This window comes from Brachycentrus maculatus, unplaced genomic scaffold (assembly GCF_059751285.1).
Source record: "Brachycentrus maculatus isolate JH-2025_06_01 unplaced genomic scaffold, ASM5975128v1 h1tg000562l, whole genome shotgun sequence".
NCBI lineage: Eukaryota > Metazoa > Arthropoda > Insecta > Trichoptera > Brachycentridae > Brachycentrus > Brachycentrus maculatus.
In genome coordinates, this window is record NW_028281305.1 from 252,501 (window position 1) to 268,942 (window position 16,442).

General features: G+C 33.1%; 2 protein-coding genes across 2 annotated transcripts in view; both read left to right on the top strand.

Moving 5' to 3' along the window:
* Positions 1 to 9,105, top strand: part of LOC148301444 (endoplasmic reticulum metallopeptidase 1-like) — a 34,165-nt gene extending 25,060 nt beyond the window's left edge. The window contains exons 13-17 of the mRNA XM_088273237.1: positions 1,935 to 2,090; positions 3,967 to 4,163; positions 4,533 to 4,654; positions 5,246 to 5,418; positions 8,910 to 9,105. Of these exons, the coding sequence (XP_088129363.1) occupies positions 1,935 to 2,090; positions 3,967 to 4,163; positions 4,533 to 4,654; positions 5,246 to 5,418; positions 8,910 to 9,074 (813 nt within the window). The 3' untranslated portion in view covers positions 9,075 to 9,105. The remainder of the gene's footprint in view (positions 1 to 1,934; positions 2,091 to 3,966; positions 4,164 to 4,532; positions 4,655 to 5,245; positions 5,419 to 8,909) is intronic.
* A 1,077-nt stretch (positions 9,106 to 10,182) lies between these two features.
* Positions 10,183 to 16,442, top strand: part of wwk (anoctamin 8 white walker) — a 34,885-nt gene continuing 28,625 nt past the window's right edge. Inside the window, exons 1-4 of the mRNA XM_088273226.1 lie at positions 10,183 to 10,697; positions 11,527 to 11,643; positions 13,206 to 13,335; positions 14,465 to 14,570. Of these exons, the coding sequence (XP_088129352.1) occupies positions 10,571 to 10,697; positions 11,527 to 11,643; positions 13,206 to 13,335; positions 14,465 to 14,570 (480 nt within the window). The 5' untranslated portion in view covers positions 10,183 to 10,570. The remainder of the gene's footprint in view (positions 10,698 to 11,526; positions 11,644 to 13,205; positions 13,336 to 14,464; positions 14,571 to 16,442) is intronic.

Below are 16,442 nucleotides of genomic sequence, written 5' to 3' on the forward strand. Positions count from 1 at the left end.
TGCATTTTCATTCGAGTTTACTACTGGATTCCTGCTTAGACAATCTACTTCTAAATTCTTCTTTCCTGGAGAATATTTTATTTTATCTTTCGTAGAAGTTTTTTCTACTTTATTTTTATTTTCATTTTTCAAGCACTGTTTCTGTGTTATTTGTATGTCTTTATTTTTATTCTGATCTTTTAAATTATCTTCTAATTTAACCAAATTTACAACTTTTAATTGTTCATTTGCATTTTCCTTCGATTCTAATACTGGATTCCTGCTCACACAATCTGCTTCGAAATTCTTCTTTTCTGGAGTATATTTTATTTTATATTTTGTAGAAATTTTTTTCACATGATTTTTATTTTTAATTTTATCACTAGTTCTTAAATTTCCACGTCTTCTTTGATTATCTTCTAATCGTTTTCTTTGATCATCTTCTAATTTTTCTCTCTCACTCCGAACATATTGTAGTAATTGTTTTAATACATCTAATGTTTCATAATCCATATCCAATTAACAAAATTGTCGTTTTATAACGTGGTAATATTTTCCTTTTGAAAATTAAGTTTAAATAATATGTAAAGTGGGTGTATAATAATAAAATAAACAATGTGTTGCTTTGTAATTAAAGTTTATTCTTAATTTATCTTTATAATAATTTTTATATCTATCTATCTATCTATCTATCTGATTCTGACAGTTAATAATATTATCGGAAGTCTTTTGTTTTCTTCTGAGCGACGCATGCGGCATCTGGTGGTAGAACTGTTTCATGTAGGTACTTTTTGTAAGTACTTAATAAAATGTATAGGTAGGTACCTAGGTATTTTATTACATATATAAAACCAACCAACTAACTATTGTTCATAATCTCAAATCTTGTAAAGTCACCGATTGCTTTGAAATTTTTACTCAATGTTGCATTCAAATACGTGTTTTTATATATCTATATTAACATATTGTTTGCGGGAAACGCTTAAAAGCGTCTATTACATACTGTTGGTAGAGAGCGAGAGGTGCTTATAAGCGTTTTACTTGCTTACTTTCGGTAGAGCACGACAGACGCTAAAAAACATTGTACAGATTGGAATAGGGTTAGCGGTTATTTGTGATTAGTATAAGACGCTAATTAGAATACTGATTAGGGTCGGGGTTGATGAAAAAACTGCCCAACAACAGTGTGTTGGTAAAAATGTAGAGGTGTTTTTATGCATGACTGATTAAAACACTTTTTTTCTCAACCTTTTAACTGCCGGCAGGTACATGTATGGCGGTACCCAGCACGCCGCGAATTTTACAACAAAAATAAAACCTTCTAAACATATCGTTATTGAAAGTGTAATATCATTTATTTATAAAATTTACCAAATAAATGAAGAGCGCGCCAGTCGTGCAGTCATTTATCCATTCATTCAATTAATTGTTCATGGTGCAGGGTTGTCCCAAAATTTGTCATATAAACTTAATTATAAGTCAAAAGTAATTGTTTATGTTAGTTATATTAAAAGTATGTACACAACACTATGATTTAAAAAAATTAAAAATTAAAAATCATCAGAATCGATACTAAAATCTCTGTCATCAGATTCGGCAGTGACGACAACTCGGGGATTATTGGACAACCCTGAGCGCCATTAGTTGTTCCAACGACAAACCTCTCTTTAATTTAGGTTTAAAGTGGTAAAAACAAATTCTGTTTCAATTCTAAGTATGCAAAGATATTCTCAATAGATGCGTTCAATATATTTGTACATTTTAAATAATTGATTTTCTTACTAAAAGCCCATTTAAAACAGCGCGTCTTAAGACGTAATTTTTGCATGAGCGGCGCTCCGTTCACAAAAAATTATGCGTCTTAAGACGCTCTTGGCAGTTAATCGGTTAATTAAAACACAACATGGAGCTATATCTCTTTTAGCAATGTCTATAATTCATTTCTTAAATTTTAGTCTCCTCTCCTAAGCCTGGTAAGAAGACCAGGTATTGTGTTGGGAGCATTGGCAGGAATTGCTCTTGTAATGCTGCCTCTGTCAATCTACACTCCTTTGGGACAGCCTTACAGAGACGGGCCCGTCAACCCCACGCCCCAACGATTTTGGATCATGGTAAATATAGTTGTTTATTTTCCACTCTGTTAAAGTTCCAAGATGGACTCCCGCAGAGGAAATATTCAGCAAATTACAACTCGTGACAGTCAAACAACTATACACTAAAACAATCCTTACATATGCATTTAAGAATTACTCTCACATATCATAAGAAAGCACCATCCAGCGATGACATCTTCGATCTTGCATATTTCTCTTATCCTTTAATAAGTACCTCCAATCAAAGAATATAAATCACAATTAACACGCTTTATGGTAACGTACATAGAACTACAATTCCAAAACACAAACGCATGAAACAAAACAATTATATCAATTATGTATAGTTTTATAAATAAGTATTGCCCGGGTAAACCCAATAACGTCGACTATCACTTGAGAGTAATTGTCTTTGTCTCGGGCAGCTCTAAACAGCGCCTTGACGGTCCTGATCCCCGTCCAATCTCGTATATTCCGGAGCCAGGAGATCTGTCTTCTGCCCACATCTCGTCGACCTTCTGTTAGGTGCAATAGCTCGTACTTGTCTCCTCTCAGCACATGCCCCAGACAGGACACCTTCCGGACCTTGATATCAGTCAGCAACTGTCTGTCTGCTCTTGCTCTTTGGAGGACATTTGTGTTGCTGATCATATCGGTCCATGGAATGCGTAGCGTTCTATGATGTAGCCACATTTGGAATGCTTCTAGCCGGTTCATAATGCTGATTTTGACGGTCCAGGATTCAACTCTGTATAGAAGTACTGACCAGACATAACACCTTACCATTCTCTGCCAAAACTTCAGATTGAGGAATATGTTTAATAATAATAATAAAACCCTTATCCGCACCCCAATGGTGCATAGGGCACTGCGTCATATAAACGCAGTGTTATATTGATCGTTTACACATGAAAGAAAGGTGATCAGCCCTCCGCTTCAGGTACCAGTCCAGGGTAATATTGAATAAATATGACAGTGAAAAAATCACTTGTATTTATTTTACCCCCCTTGGGAATCGAACCCGGGACCTCCAGAACGGTAGCCGAGCGTGCTGACCATTACACTACGGAGGCGGACAGTTATGTTACATGTTATAAATATATTTCTCGACTTTAGTGAAGGTACATTATTGTAAATTGTAATTATTTATACGATGAAAAATAAATAAATAAAATGCAATAAAGTGCTCCTTGCACTGTTGGGTGCGGATAATGATGAATATACTTTAATAAACAATGATTAAAGAAAACACTTGTTTTTTACCACTTGAGTTTTAATATAGACTACATGTTTCAGAAGTTAAACTTCCATCATTCAGGTCTGTATAATAACTATTCAGTTATTATACAGACCTGAATGATGGAAGTTTAACTTCTGAAACATGTAGTCTATAATAAAACTCAAGTGGTAAAAAACAAGTGTTTTCTTTAATCATTGTAACATGTCTTACCACAAAGTTAATGCCGAAACAATAATTAAAATACTTTAATAAATATTAATAATCTAAAGAAACAAGTAATGAAGTGGCTTTACGATATGGGACAAAAGAGTTGTATAAAGTTGGTCACCCCACCGAGATCAGTTACAGTCACAGCCAACCGGGGACAGTTATTGTTGCAATATGTATTTTGTTCATTTTTTTTAAATAATTTTGTTTATATCAATATACATACTTTGTTTTGTGTTGTATTGCTTGTATTATCTAGATATATATATTCTCTTATATTTTTTTAAATGTTGTAAATTAACGTTTCGTCACGGGCTATGCTTAGTGAGGTGTTCATCAAAAAAATATTATATTGTAAAAAATTATACTACAGTATTGTATAAAGTACTGTAAAAAAAATGTAATAAAAATAAATAAAATGTATAATTTGTACGTATTGTTTTTCAGCACTCTGAACGTCAGTTCTATGACGAGAAGAGCGTGTTGAGAAGACACGATACAGGCTACTTTGTGCTGAATCTGGACAGGAACAGTCCCCGGACCATTCCCCTGAAGGGGCGCTCCTTGCACTCGCTGCAGAAGGACTGTGATGAAGAGATGTACTGTGGCTTACCACAGTACTTAACTAGAATGGTAAAATTAAGGTAAAAGTAAGATTACTTTTTTTGGAGCAGTGATAATTTATACCTCAATTTTCACTATTTTCACCATTTGTCTGCCTCCGTAGTGTAATGGTCAGCACGCTCGGCTACCGTTCTGGAGGTCCCGGGTTCGATACCCAAGGGGGTAAAATAAATATAAGTGATATTTTCGTGATAAATTGTACTTATTTGAAATTTTAAATTATTTATAAATATGTGTATATACAGGCGGACCTCAACATTCGCTCATGATTGGTTCCTGAAAATGTGTGCGAAAGTTAACCCTTTCCGGTCCCCCAAATTTAAAAAAAATTCTAGGTAAACAGTTACATTCAAATAGATTTATTTTATTTTATTTGTTTGTTTTTCTAGTCAAAAGAGCAGTTGGATTCCAACATCAGCGCCCACTTTACCATCTTCCACAGGATTCACCATCAAGGAGCGATCCTGCACATCTGATCCTCCTAAGTGTACACTTAACCTCCTCATTAAAGGTAACAATTGTTTGAACAGGTTCAGAATCCTTCAATTAAATTTAATCAAAAAGTAACAAACTTGTTATTGATTTAAATTTCACTTGGTAAATACCACTTTTTCAGTGTCAATTTACAGTATAAAAAAAAAAAAAAGTTGCAGTCATTATCATATTATTTTGCATGTATCACTCAATTTTGGGTGCTTTGTCAAAAAAGAAATACCACTTTTTCTTAAAATCTATTGCGACGCGCATTTCGTGTGAATTTTGGATGAAAAATTCTAATCAAATTTAAGCACTGACAGAGATCAGTCTACAACCAAATCAGACACTACCATTCACTCAGTATTCTCTCATTATTCAGAAAATTTGCAGTCTAAATAATTTCTATCATTTTTGAGCTATCGTCAACCTATAATTCTTTCTTTTACTACAATAGAGTATAAATTAATGGAAATTGATGATTAAAATAAGTCAACAATGCATTAAATCGACTATTTCTAGAACCTACAAAGATTCACTTATACTTAGTGATGGATTTTTTTGATGAAAATTTTCATTTTATAGTTGATTTTTTTATTTATATATCTAAATACGATATAAATTTCAGGTCCCGATAGGATCACGGTGACCTTGTGTCCGAGGGAAGGGGTTTCCCTGAAGAGCTGGAGTCTCCCCACGGTGCCCGTGGCATCATCCCACTGGAAGGGAAGACCTACTTACTTCATCAACCTCGTCAGGGAAGACCTTACAGAGGATTACCCGCTCACTATACACTTTACCGTAAGCTCAATATCCCTTAACGGGAGCAATCCAACTTGTTTGTATCCTTATTATAGGTGTCTCAACTTGAGACAAAAGATCTATTGTTTTATTTAAATGAAAGAAGATGGAAGATCCCAGGGCATACGACCTGGCATGTACACTGATGAAACATTCACCATTCTACCTGTTACTGCTAACGGTACTGGAACACTTGTGACGAGGAAGACGGAAACGCGCAAATGAAGACAATCTTTTATTTATTAAAAATTACAAAGTTATAAATGTGAAAATAACAAAATTACACCAATACAAAAACACAAGGGCGAGAAGAACAAAGCGACACCAATATAAAAACAGAGCGAGTGCAGCGTATACTTGTTTTGAATATTATTTAATCTGAGCACACAAAATTTTGTCCGCCACCCCTTATATACGATTTTAAAGGAGCTACACGTGGTGGGGACAATTTTATAAACAAAATATAAGTCGATGAACTGCGTCTCTTTGTTCTTCTCGCGTACATTTATTAATACTATTTTAATACATAAATTATTCTGAAAAATACACAGATTTTGGCCGAAACACTACCCATTATTGAACATCCATATTGCATTAAATTTTGGAACTTGAACCTTCTGAGTAACTCTTATAATGAGTAATTTGAATAACTAGCAAAAAATAAAATAAAAAAGTTTATTCCTGAACGAGTGACATTTCGCATGAGTTACAGAGAGAGGTGAAATCCTTTTATCTCGACATTAATTTGTGAGCCGGGGATTCCGCTCCAGTCAAAACAAAAAATGTTTCGCATAACGAGTAAGATTCCGAAACGAATTATCAGAGGTTCCACTATTATGCAAATATCTACTAAAATTTTTTAAAAAAATATTGATTTAAATTTTTCAACGGTTTGAAAAATAAGTTTAATATAAATTCTAAATAATATTTTCCGGCATCTTCTAGTGTGTAAAACAATCCAGGAAGACTCTTACATACATATCATGGATTCTGCTAGTAAAAATCCCTTATGACGATGTAGCATATTATAGAGCTTTTGAATTGAAGCATGAATACAACTTCCGTAAACTTCGTAGTTATCCATCATTAAAATGGTGAATGTTATACAGTGTATAAAGTGATATACCAGCGGACCTCATCTTTCGCACATTCGATTTTCGCACAATTCGCTATTTGCACATTTAAAAAACATTATTTTTTTGGCAATAATGCAAAAATGTTTTGTTTCCGTGCAGTTGTTTCCCTTTTACACTATGAAATACATATACCAGGTCCTTAATGTGAAAAGTGTTTGTACTGAATAATAACAAATGGATCGCAATGAAGAATATTGGAGACGCATGGGCTGAAATAAAAGGTTCATGGGAACAACTATTGTTTGTAATATCGAGAGTAGATTATTGTAACGGTATATACACGGGTCTACCAAACAATAAAATGACTCGACTGCAATCAGTGTTAAACGCAGCAGCGAGAGTAATTTTTGGAATTTCTAAATTCAGTCACATCACCCCACTACTTCACAAACTCCACTGGTTACGCTTTCCAGAAAGGGTTGAGTATAAACTCTGCCTACTCATGTATAAATCAATACACAATATGGCTCCAGAGTATCTTAAGGAGCTGTGTATTCCAGATGAATTGGTTGATAGACGTCTCACGCTTCGATCGGCTACAACATCTGCAATGGGCAAAGTTATCTTACCAGCTCGCAAGCAACGCACTAAATTTGGCGAGCGTGCCTTTGCTGTTGCAGGACCGACGGCGTGGAATGCTCTTCCACCAATGGTTAGAAATAGTGAGAGTGAGATGATCTTTAGAAAAAGACTAAAAACACATTTGTTTTCTAAATCATTTCCACCATAATATTTTCCCCAATTCATTCACCGTGAAGCGCCCTTGAGGTATTTTTTTTACGAAAATGGCGCTATATAAGTTATCCAATTTTATTATTATTATTTATTATTATTAACTATGCTCACAAATGATGGGTGATTTCATAAATTTCGATGGAACTCCAAAAACTCCATCACACTTAGAATAGTTCACCTAATGAACGAAGTAAACCTGGATGTGGATGTTAACAGTGAAGATGTTAATGAGATGATTGAATCTCATTCTGAACCCTTGACTAATGAATTTCTAACGTACCGACAAGATTATGAAAATGATATACAAACTGAAAGTGAGAAAGAAGAACCTGAAGAAAACATTAAATCTTTACAATAAAAATTATGAACGATCCATAATAGTTATTTTTAAAAATTAAACACTTAACAACTTTAATGAGTTTTATTTATATATATACATATATATATATATATATATATATATATATATATATATATATATATATATATATATATATATATATATATATATATATATATATATATATATATATATATATATATATATATATATATATATATATATATATATATATATATATATATATATATAAATATATATATATACATATATATATATATATATATATATATATATATATATATATATATATATATATATATATATATATATATATATATATATATATATATATATATATATATATATATATATATATATATATATATATATATATATATATATAAATATATATATATAAATATATATATATATATATATATATATATATATATATATATATATAAATAAATATATTTATATATATATATATATATATATATATATATATATATATATATATATATATATATATATAAATGACTAGTTTCGAAACTAGTCTTATAAATGAATAAATCTCATTAAAGTGGTATATTCAAGTGTTTAATTTTTAAAAAAAATAATCAACATGTCATTCCACAAAGTTCATGCCGAATCAATAAATAATATCCATAATAGTACGGCTGTCCAAATTTAAAACACAGTAAGGGACATTTTTTTGTAGTACGTTTTTTTTGCATTTTTGGACTAAGTAGAATCTACTTAGTCCAAAAATGCAAAAAAAAACATACTACAAAAAAAATGTCCCTTACTGTGCTTTGAGTTTGGACAGCCGAGTACTTCATGTTGTAACATTTAACAGGTAGTTCTGTAGAACTCTCAATGGAGAAATGAAAAAAATAGTAAAATACAACTAACTTTTGACAAGTTTATTAAGAAAATATAATTTTCATTAAATATGTACTTCGTTAGTAATTTTTGATAAAAACTAATTTTAAAGTACAATATTTGGTATTTTTTATATTTTTTTTTACATTTACTTTCGAACATTTCGCACACATTTTTAGGGACAAGTTATGTGCGAAAGTTGAGGTCCGCCTGTACAACATAACAACTTGGATATAAAAATGCTCTGCAAAAACCTGCACATGTGGACAAATATATTGACTGACCTAAAAATTTTGCATGCAAAATTTTGTCAAAGGTCTGAATGAATGTATGTAAGAAATTTGAAAATGATATTTCTATACTAATCAGAAAAATCTTCTTGTTTGTTTTAGGTTGAAGGCAATATTTCATCCCCTATTCTGGAAATGGGACTCACGGGAAACTATGTTCATCATGAAGATTACAAAACTTCCGAGTTCGGTGCATTTCTCAAGGAGTTTCCACCATGGACACAAATAACTCCGTGGATTAGTTCTTACACCGAATACGTTATTTAATATAATTTTTAATAAAAATATTACTTAAATCTTCCTGTGTAATTATTTTTCACCTAAAACAAAATATCATTCCGAACAATCGCTCAACAAATACTGAACAATTGTAGGGTCATTACAGTAGTGGGAGTCTACCTGGTGTTCCTTGTTAGGACTTTGGATTATCATCAATAAGCTGGAATAACCTTCCGTTCAGAAAAATAACGGACACCAATTTAATTTTTCATCGGTAACATTAACACCCTGACATTCAATTAAACGAACAATTTAAAATTTAATTTTTTTAAAATATTATAATCTGAATATTGGTAAATCCGCTTCTGTAGTGTAATGGTCAGTACACTCGGCTACCGTACCGAAGGTCCTGGGTTCGATTCCCAGGGGAGGGGGGGGGAAACAAATAAATATGTGATTTTTTCAAGATACTATTTATTCAATATTACCCTGAAGCGGAAGGCTGATCACCTTCCCTTCATGTCTTAATGATCAATATAACACTGCGTTAATATGACGCAGTACCCTATGCACCATAGGGTGCGGGTTTGATGAAGAGTAATGGTGCGTAGGGCACTATACAGTACCGGCACAATTTTTAATTGGTCTTTGAAAGTATTTGATACTTAGTGAGCAAATTTTATTTGTAATATACAACATATCTGGTGGCATATGACAGTTGCATTGTAAAATACATACATTGATTTTTGTAAATAGAATACGAAAATATATTTGGATTTATTGATTTTAATCATCAGTAATATGGAAAAGTACATTAAATTTTGAGTAAGAACACGAAAAAATAACATGAAAATAAAGAGAATACTTGTTCTAAAATACGATAGATTACGTTTATTTTAAATTTGAGCGCAGCTAAGCCCATTAAAAATATTGAAAAATACTCTTCATAGTGAAGTTGCTAAAAATCCGTGTAGTTATTGATTAAAAATTCTAGGCGAAAAAAAAAACACTTGCATGTGGATAAAAACTTTTGCGGAAAGTTGACTGGTTTTGGTTTTCGAAAATTACGTTTCGAATTTTTATTTTTATGTAGGTACCTATTTTTGAGACAAAGCACTTTTTAATGTACATATTTTGTAACAACACCTGGCAACACAAGAATTGGCGAAATGTCAAATTTTTTGTGTTGAAGTAAAAATCAATTTTTTTGACGTTTGATATATAGGCGGTAATTAGTGCAATTATTACCGTCTTTGGAGATTTTTGAGCCGAGGAAAACATTTGAAATGAGAATCAATATTTAGTGGAAATGTGACATGAACCTCCTATATCTGTATATTTATTCCTTCATCCTTAAAGATTAAATTCTACTCCAAATGTGACGTCGATTGTTAGGGTGATGTCATGTTTTCAAACAAGATGTGCACTACGTAATAGCATCGTCGGCTTCAATGTGACAATTAATTAATATATTTGTATCTGTCCTTCTTAGCAAATCTTCTTAAATCTATCGCACGTGTCTGAATTTAATTTATTCGTTCAAAATGGATGGTTCAAGTTCGGGTGATTCGCCGGTTGATTCCAATCACGATAATGTCGAACATCCTTCTGAAATCGGCCTCCGGAGGCGTAAGATGATAGCCAATGTGGCGAAGGATACTATCGATAGCGGTAAGGATGTTATTATTATATTTTTCATGATCAGTTTGCGCCAAAATTATTAATTATTGCGTGATAAAACACAATTATCCGTTTCAGTAAAGTAGCAGCGTATTTCTACTCGGGTTCGATTCCCAACTGGATTAGCATTAAAAAATGTATAATAAAGTATTTATAGAGGAAATGATTACTTCTTTTTTTATCTTGGTGCAAGCCTTGTGTGCTGTTATTAAGAGATTCTCAGCTGTCAATCCATCTCTTTGGTGGTCTGCCCAGTAGTCGTCTACTTTGGGGTTAGATGGCAGTGCAATGCAAAGAATGGATGTTTAAAAAAAACATTAATTGATCATAATATATGACAATACATTTTCAAAACAATATTTTTAGGGTACCTACTTATTTTTGTAAACAAAACATTTTTTCATCAAATTTTGAATATTTATTCCATTTTCAAATTTATTATTTAGTGTGTGTAATTTTTTTTGAAATTTAAGTATTTAATTTTTAATTCAAATGAATGTTGCTAGAATCCACCTCCATAGTGTATTGGTTAGTGCAGCTACCTTGCTAAAGGTCCCGTGTTTGATTCACAGGGAGTTTAAAATAATTATGAGTGTTTTAGTACTCTGAAATTAATTTCATTTCACCATTTACAAATATCTAAAGCACAAGACTGATCACATTTAACAATAATTTTTTATTCAATAAAGTTAAAAGAAGACCTACTCCATTTTAATTTAGATTCGATGTTGCTAGTGTTGAAATTAGTTTAAAAAATAATTAATCTAGTAAGTACCATACTATAAAATTTCGCCCGGAACTATTTTGTTTTCTTTTCTAGCTGGCCGATTGCTAAGAAGGAAGCTGCCCATCGGTGGCCATCTGCTAACACCTCGTCGTTTATGGCTTCAATCCGTGGCTACGAGGCAGTGTGATGTTGTTATGACGTTTCCTAAAGGTTTGTTTTATTATTATGTATCATGTAGATCATGGGTGGCCAAATCGCGGCCCGCGGTCATGTATGAAGAACATATTTTTAAACCAGTGATATATTGTGATACACGGTTTGATGCATCAATAAAATTTATGCGCTCAAGTATTCTATGAGCCAAGTCATGCATGATGTTATAAAAACAGTAAACTATATCCGTTCGCACGCTCTTCACCATCGCCAATTTAAAGCAATCTTAAAAAATCTTGAAAACCAGTTAAAGTGTGCAATTTCAACTATTGAAATAGATTTAGAAAAATTAATTAAGCGAAGAAAAACTCAAATCTCAAACTGAGTGGTCATTTATAAATTGGTTTTTATTAAAATAATGTTAAAATTGTTTGATTTATGTGTCCTAATTGATAATATTGATTGTTAAAAATTTTCAAAAAGTTTATTACTATACCAATACATTTTTTGTTGGTTCATTGTATGTTCTCTACTCACTTCTGGTCGTAGTAATGTTTTCTTCTTCACAATTACCATGATTTTACTTTCTGATTACCTCCGCATTAAAATTATTTATAATATGTACTTTAATAAGTATGAAATACTTAAGATTATGGTTTTTGAAAGAGAAAAATGCAGATCTGAATGTGAAATATTGGTAAACGGAGAGATTTTGGAACAGGTGGATGATTTCGTGTATTTGGGTAGTATGTTTTCTAGGGATGGAAAGATTGATAAGGACTTAGAAAGGAGAGTGAATGCTGGGAACAAAGTTAATGGTGCACTGAATCAGTTATAGCAAATAAAAACCTATCAGCGGAAGCTAAACTGGCAGTGCACAACAGAGTCCTGGTTCCAACTCTAATGTATGGAAGTGAAACATGGAGTTGGCAAAAGAAGGATGAAAGTAGACTGAATGCAGTCGAAATGCGATCTCTCAGAAGAATGTGCGACAAAACGATGTATGATAGATGTACGAATAGTGAAATAAGGAAGGAATGCAAAGCTGATATAAGCATTATCGATAAAATTAAGAAAGGTGTGTTGAGATGGTTTGGACATGTAGAACGAATGAGTGAGAAAAGAACGGTAAAACAAATTTATGAGGCGAATGTTAGCGGGAAAAGAAGCAGGGGAAGACCGAGAAAAACATGGCACGATCAGGTATGCCAAATACTTGAAAGTGGTCAGGTTAGGAGTCGTAACAATCGGCGGGTATGTATGAGGAGATGCATGAACGTGGAAGAGGCGAAGAATGTTTGCAAGGACAGAGTGGTGTGGCGCTCTATTCTCTCTGCCTACCCCTGTGGGGAAGCGGCGTGATGGTTAGTTTAGTTAGTTATAAGTATGAAATTCGTTGTTATAAAAAAATGTAATGGCTGTATGTTGCCCTTGGGAAAATTTAAAGTCATCGATGCGGCCCGGGATGCTATTTGGGTTGGCCAGGCCTGATGTAGATAGAAAGAGACTATGATATCAGCCAGGATCTTTGATGTCTTCCTGCTCTCGCCCTTTAGTTTTGTAATAAATTTCAAAGTTCATGTTTAGGAAAAAATTGACGAAAATAATTTGTTTTCCAGGTGCTTCAGATTCTACTCTTCTGTGGCTATTGCGCAAGCTTCGTTCCGCTACACCCCGCTTGACTGTTTGTGTTCGTCATCATCCGTCCACTCAGTCCACTGCCTTCTACCTTACAGCTAGTTTCCAAGTGTAAGTATAGTTTACTTGGTAAATACCACTGTTTCTTGAAATCTATTGTTAAAAATATATGAAAGAAAATAAAAAGACTAATATTCGATTCAAATCCTTATCCACACCCCAATGGTGCATAGGGCACTGCATTATATAAACACAGTGTTATCTTGACCGTTAACACACGAAGGAAAGTTGATCAGCCCTCTGCTTCAGGTACCAGTCCAGGGTAATATTCAATAAATATTAAAGTGAAAAAATCACTTATATTTATTTGACCCCCGCTGGGAATCGAATCCGGTACCTCCAGAACGGTAGCCGAGCGTGCTGGCCATTACACTACGGAGGCGGACCATTATATACCATTAATCTACCATTAATATACCATTAATCAAATAAAACAAAAAACCTTGAGTGTAAGTCCCTCTCCAAGCACAAGAACTCGGTCTCTTTTTTGGAGAGGCACAGCTAAACTAAAATTATTATTTATTGTATTGGCATTAAATTTGTGGAAATCCATTTTAAGTTATGTTAAATCAAACACAGATTTTTTGAGTCTACAAAGTTGTATTTTATTATTGAAATAAAAACACAATTGTTTCGCCTTGTTATGGCATTTTCAAATGCAACAACTTTTATAGAATAGACTTAATATTAGAATTAGAATATGTCGTATCAAATAAATATAAATAATTATTATATCTATTATAAATTATTCAAATGGTTATATATAAGGAAAGAATGCATGTCTGCGATAAGCATTTTACCCTGGATTAGTCCCTGAAGCGCAGGAGTGATCACCTTCCCTTCATGTAAGTAACGACCAAGATAATACAGTGTCAATACGACGCAGTGCCCTATGCACCATTGGGTTTTATAGAATAGACTTATATGTCTTATCAATTAAACATAAATAATTATTATATCTATTTTTAATTATTCAAATGGTTATATAAGAAAATAATGCAAGTCTAAGATAAGCATTTTACCTTGGATTAGTCCCTGAAGCGCAAGAGTGATCACTTTCCTTCATGTAAGTAACTATCAGGATAACACTTTGTCAATACGATGCAGTGCCCTATGCACCATTGGGTTTGAAGAAAAGAAAATAAAGAATTATTAAGTTAAATAATTATGTATTTTTCAGATTGTTAAGGGCAGCAGAAGAGGTGCATATGTCGAAGACTCTCAAACCCGAGTTTGGCGGAGGGCTGAAAGAGTTTTCTCTGAGGGATCTGCATTGTTTCCATAAGGTACATTTTTATTTTATTTCATTTGGAAATTTTACAGAACAGCTACATAAATACATTTACATTAAAGTACAAGTCGGCTGTCCAAACTTAAAACACAGTAAGGGACATTTTTTTGTAGTACATTTTTTTTTCGAGTTTTGGACTAAGTAGCAACTACTTAGTCCAAAAATGCAAAAAAAACATACTACAAAAAAATGTCCCTTACTGTGTTTTGAGTTTGGACAGCCGAAGTATGTTGCAAGTTACTATTATAAATGTGATATCGCTCACTCCTTTCAAGAACGTCATAAATCAAAAAACTTGATTTTTCAGGAGATCGTTTTTAAAGTTTAAAAATATAATACTATGTATTAAAAATAAATATCCAGCCACTTTTTGAACTTTTTGCTGTGCAACAGATCTTTTAAGGTAAAACCTGAAGGTTTTTTCTCCATTTGAAAAATATTTAGTAAATTAAAAAAAATGATTAAACAATACCTTTTGTTTAAAATGCAAAAACAACACTTTTTGCCCTGTAGCGGGTAAATATTAAGTTAAAAATATGTCTCTTTTGCTGAGATATAGTACATTTTTTGGGCATTCCGAAAACATGCACAAGTGAAAATTAACGATTTTTGATTTATGACATTCTTGAAAGGAGTGAGCGATATGTCAAGCTCGTAACACGCAGGAACAATGCTGACCTTATTATTTTTATTTATTTTTCTGTATAAATTTTTTGATAATTATGTAGATTGTCCGCCTCCGTAGGGTAATGGTCAGCACGCTCGGCTACCGTTCTGGAGGTCCCGGGTTCGATTCCCAGGGGGGGTCAAATAAATATAAGTGATTTTTTCACTGTAATATTTATTCAATATTACCCTGGACTGGTACCTGAAGCGGAGGGCTGATCACCTTTTCTTCATGTGTAAACGATCGAGATAACACTGGGTTTATATGAAGCAGTGCCCTATGCACCATTGGGGTGCGGATAAGGGTTTTATTATTATTATTATATGTAGATTGCCCAGAGCTTTTATCACTCATCAATTTTAGAGTCCCGGGAGCACAGACCAGAAACAAAAACTTATTTAAAATCCCTAAAATGCACACCAAGTCCTACAGTCCTAAAATTCATTTTTAAATCGAGCCTGCGATATGTGGAATGAAATGCTTAATGTAATGGACATCAATAATGTTTCTTTTAATACGTTTAAAAGAAATATTGTTGATGTTTATTTGACCAGTTGATAAAGAAATGTTCTATATAGTTATACTTTTATGACAGTTTATTTAATTTTTTTTATTTTTAGATTACTTAGGTGGAAACATTCTGTTGGTTTTCCAATAAAAAAAAATAAAAAATAAAAAAATATATATATATATTAACCATATCTGCTCCCTAGGTGGAGCATATGGAGTCCACAAACTGTCTCCAGGCTTTTCTGTCGGCTGCCAGCTCCCTTGCATTCTCCCAAGTCAGATCCGCATCCCGAAGTTCTGACGAGAACTGCCGACGAATTGTCAGTAGTGGTCGTCCTGGGCGGCGCGAACCTGATGCCTTGTAAAAGAGGCAAGCTTGATTAAGGCTCTCAGGAGGCATGCGGAGTACATGGCCAAGCCAACTGAATCGCCTTTTCTTGACGACAGTTGTGACCAAGATTTGGTGCGTCCTACGCCTTATCTCCTCATTCCTCACAAAGTCAAACCACCGCACGCCTACGATTCTCCGCAAACACCTATTCTCAAAGCTTAGTACACGGCTGCTCTGGGCCCTTGTAAGGTGCCATGTTTCACAGCCGTATAAGAGAACAGGAGCAATGCAGGCATTGTATAGGCGGCATTTGGTTTTCACCAAGAAAAAAAAAAAAAAAAGCGCACATCAAATGTTTC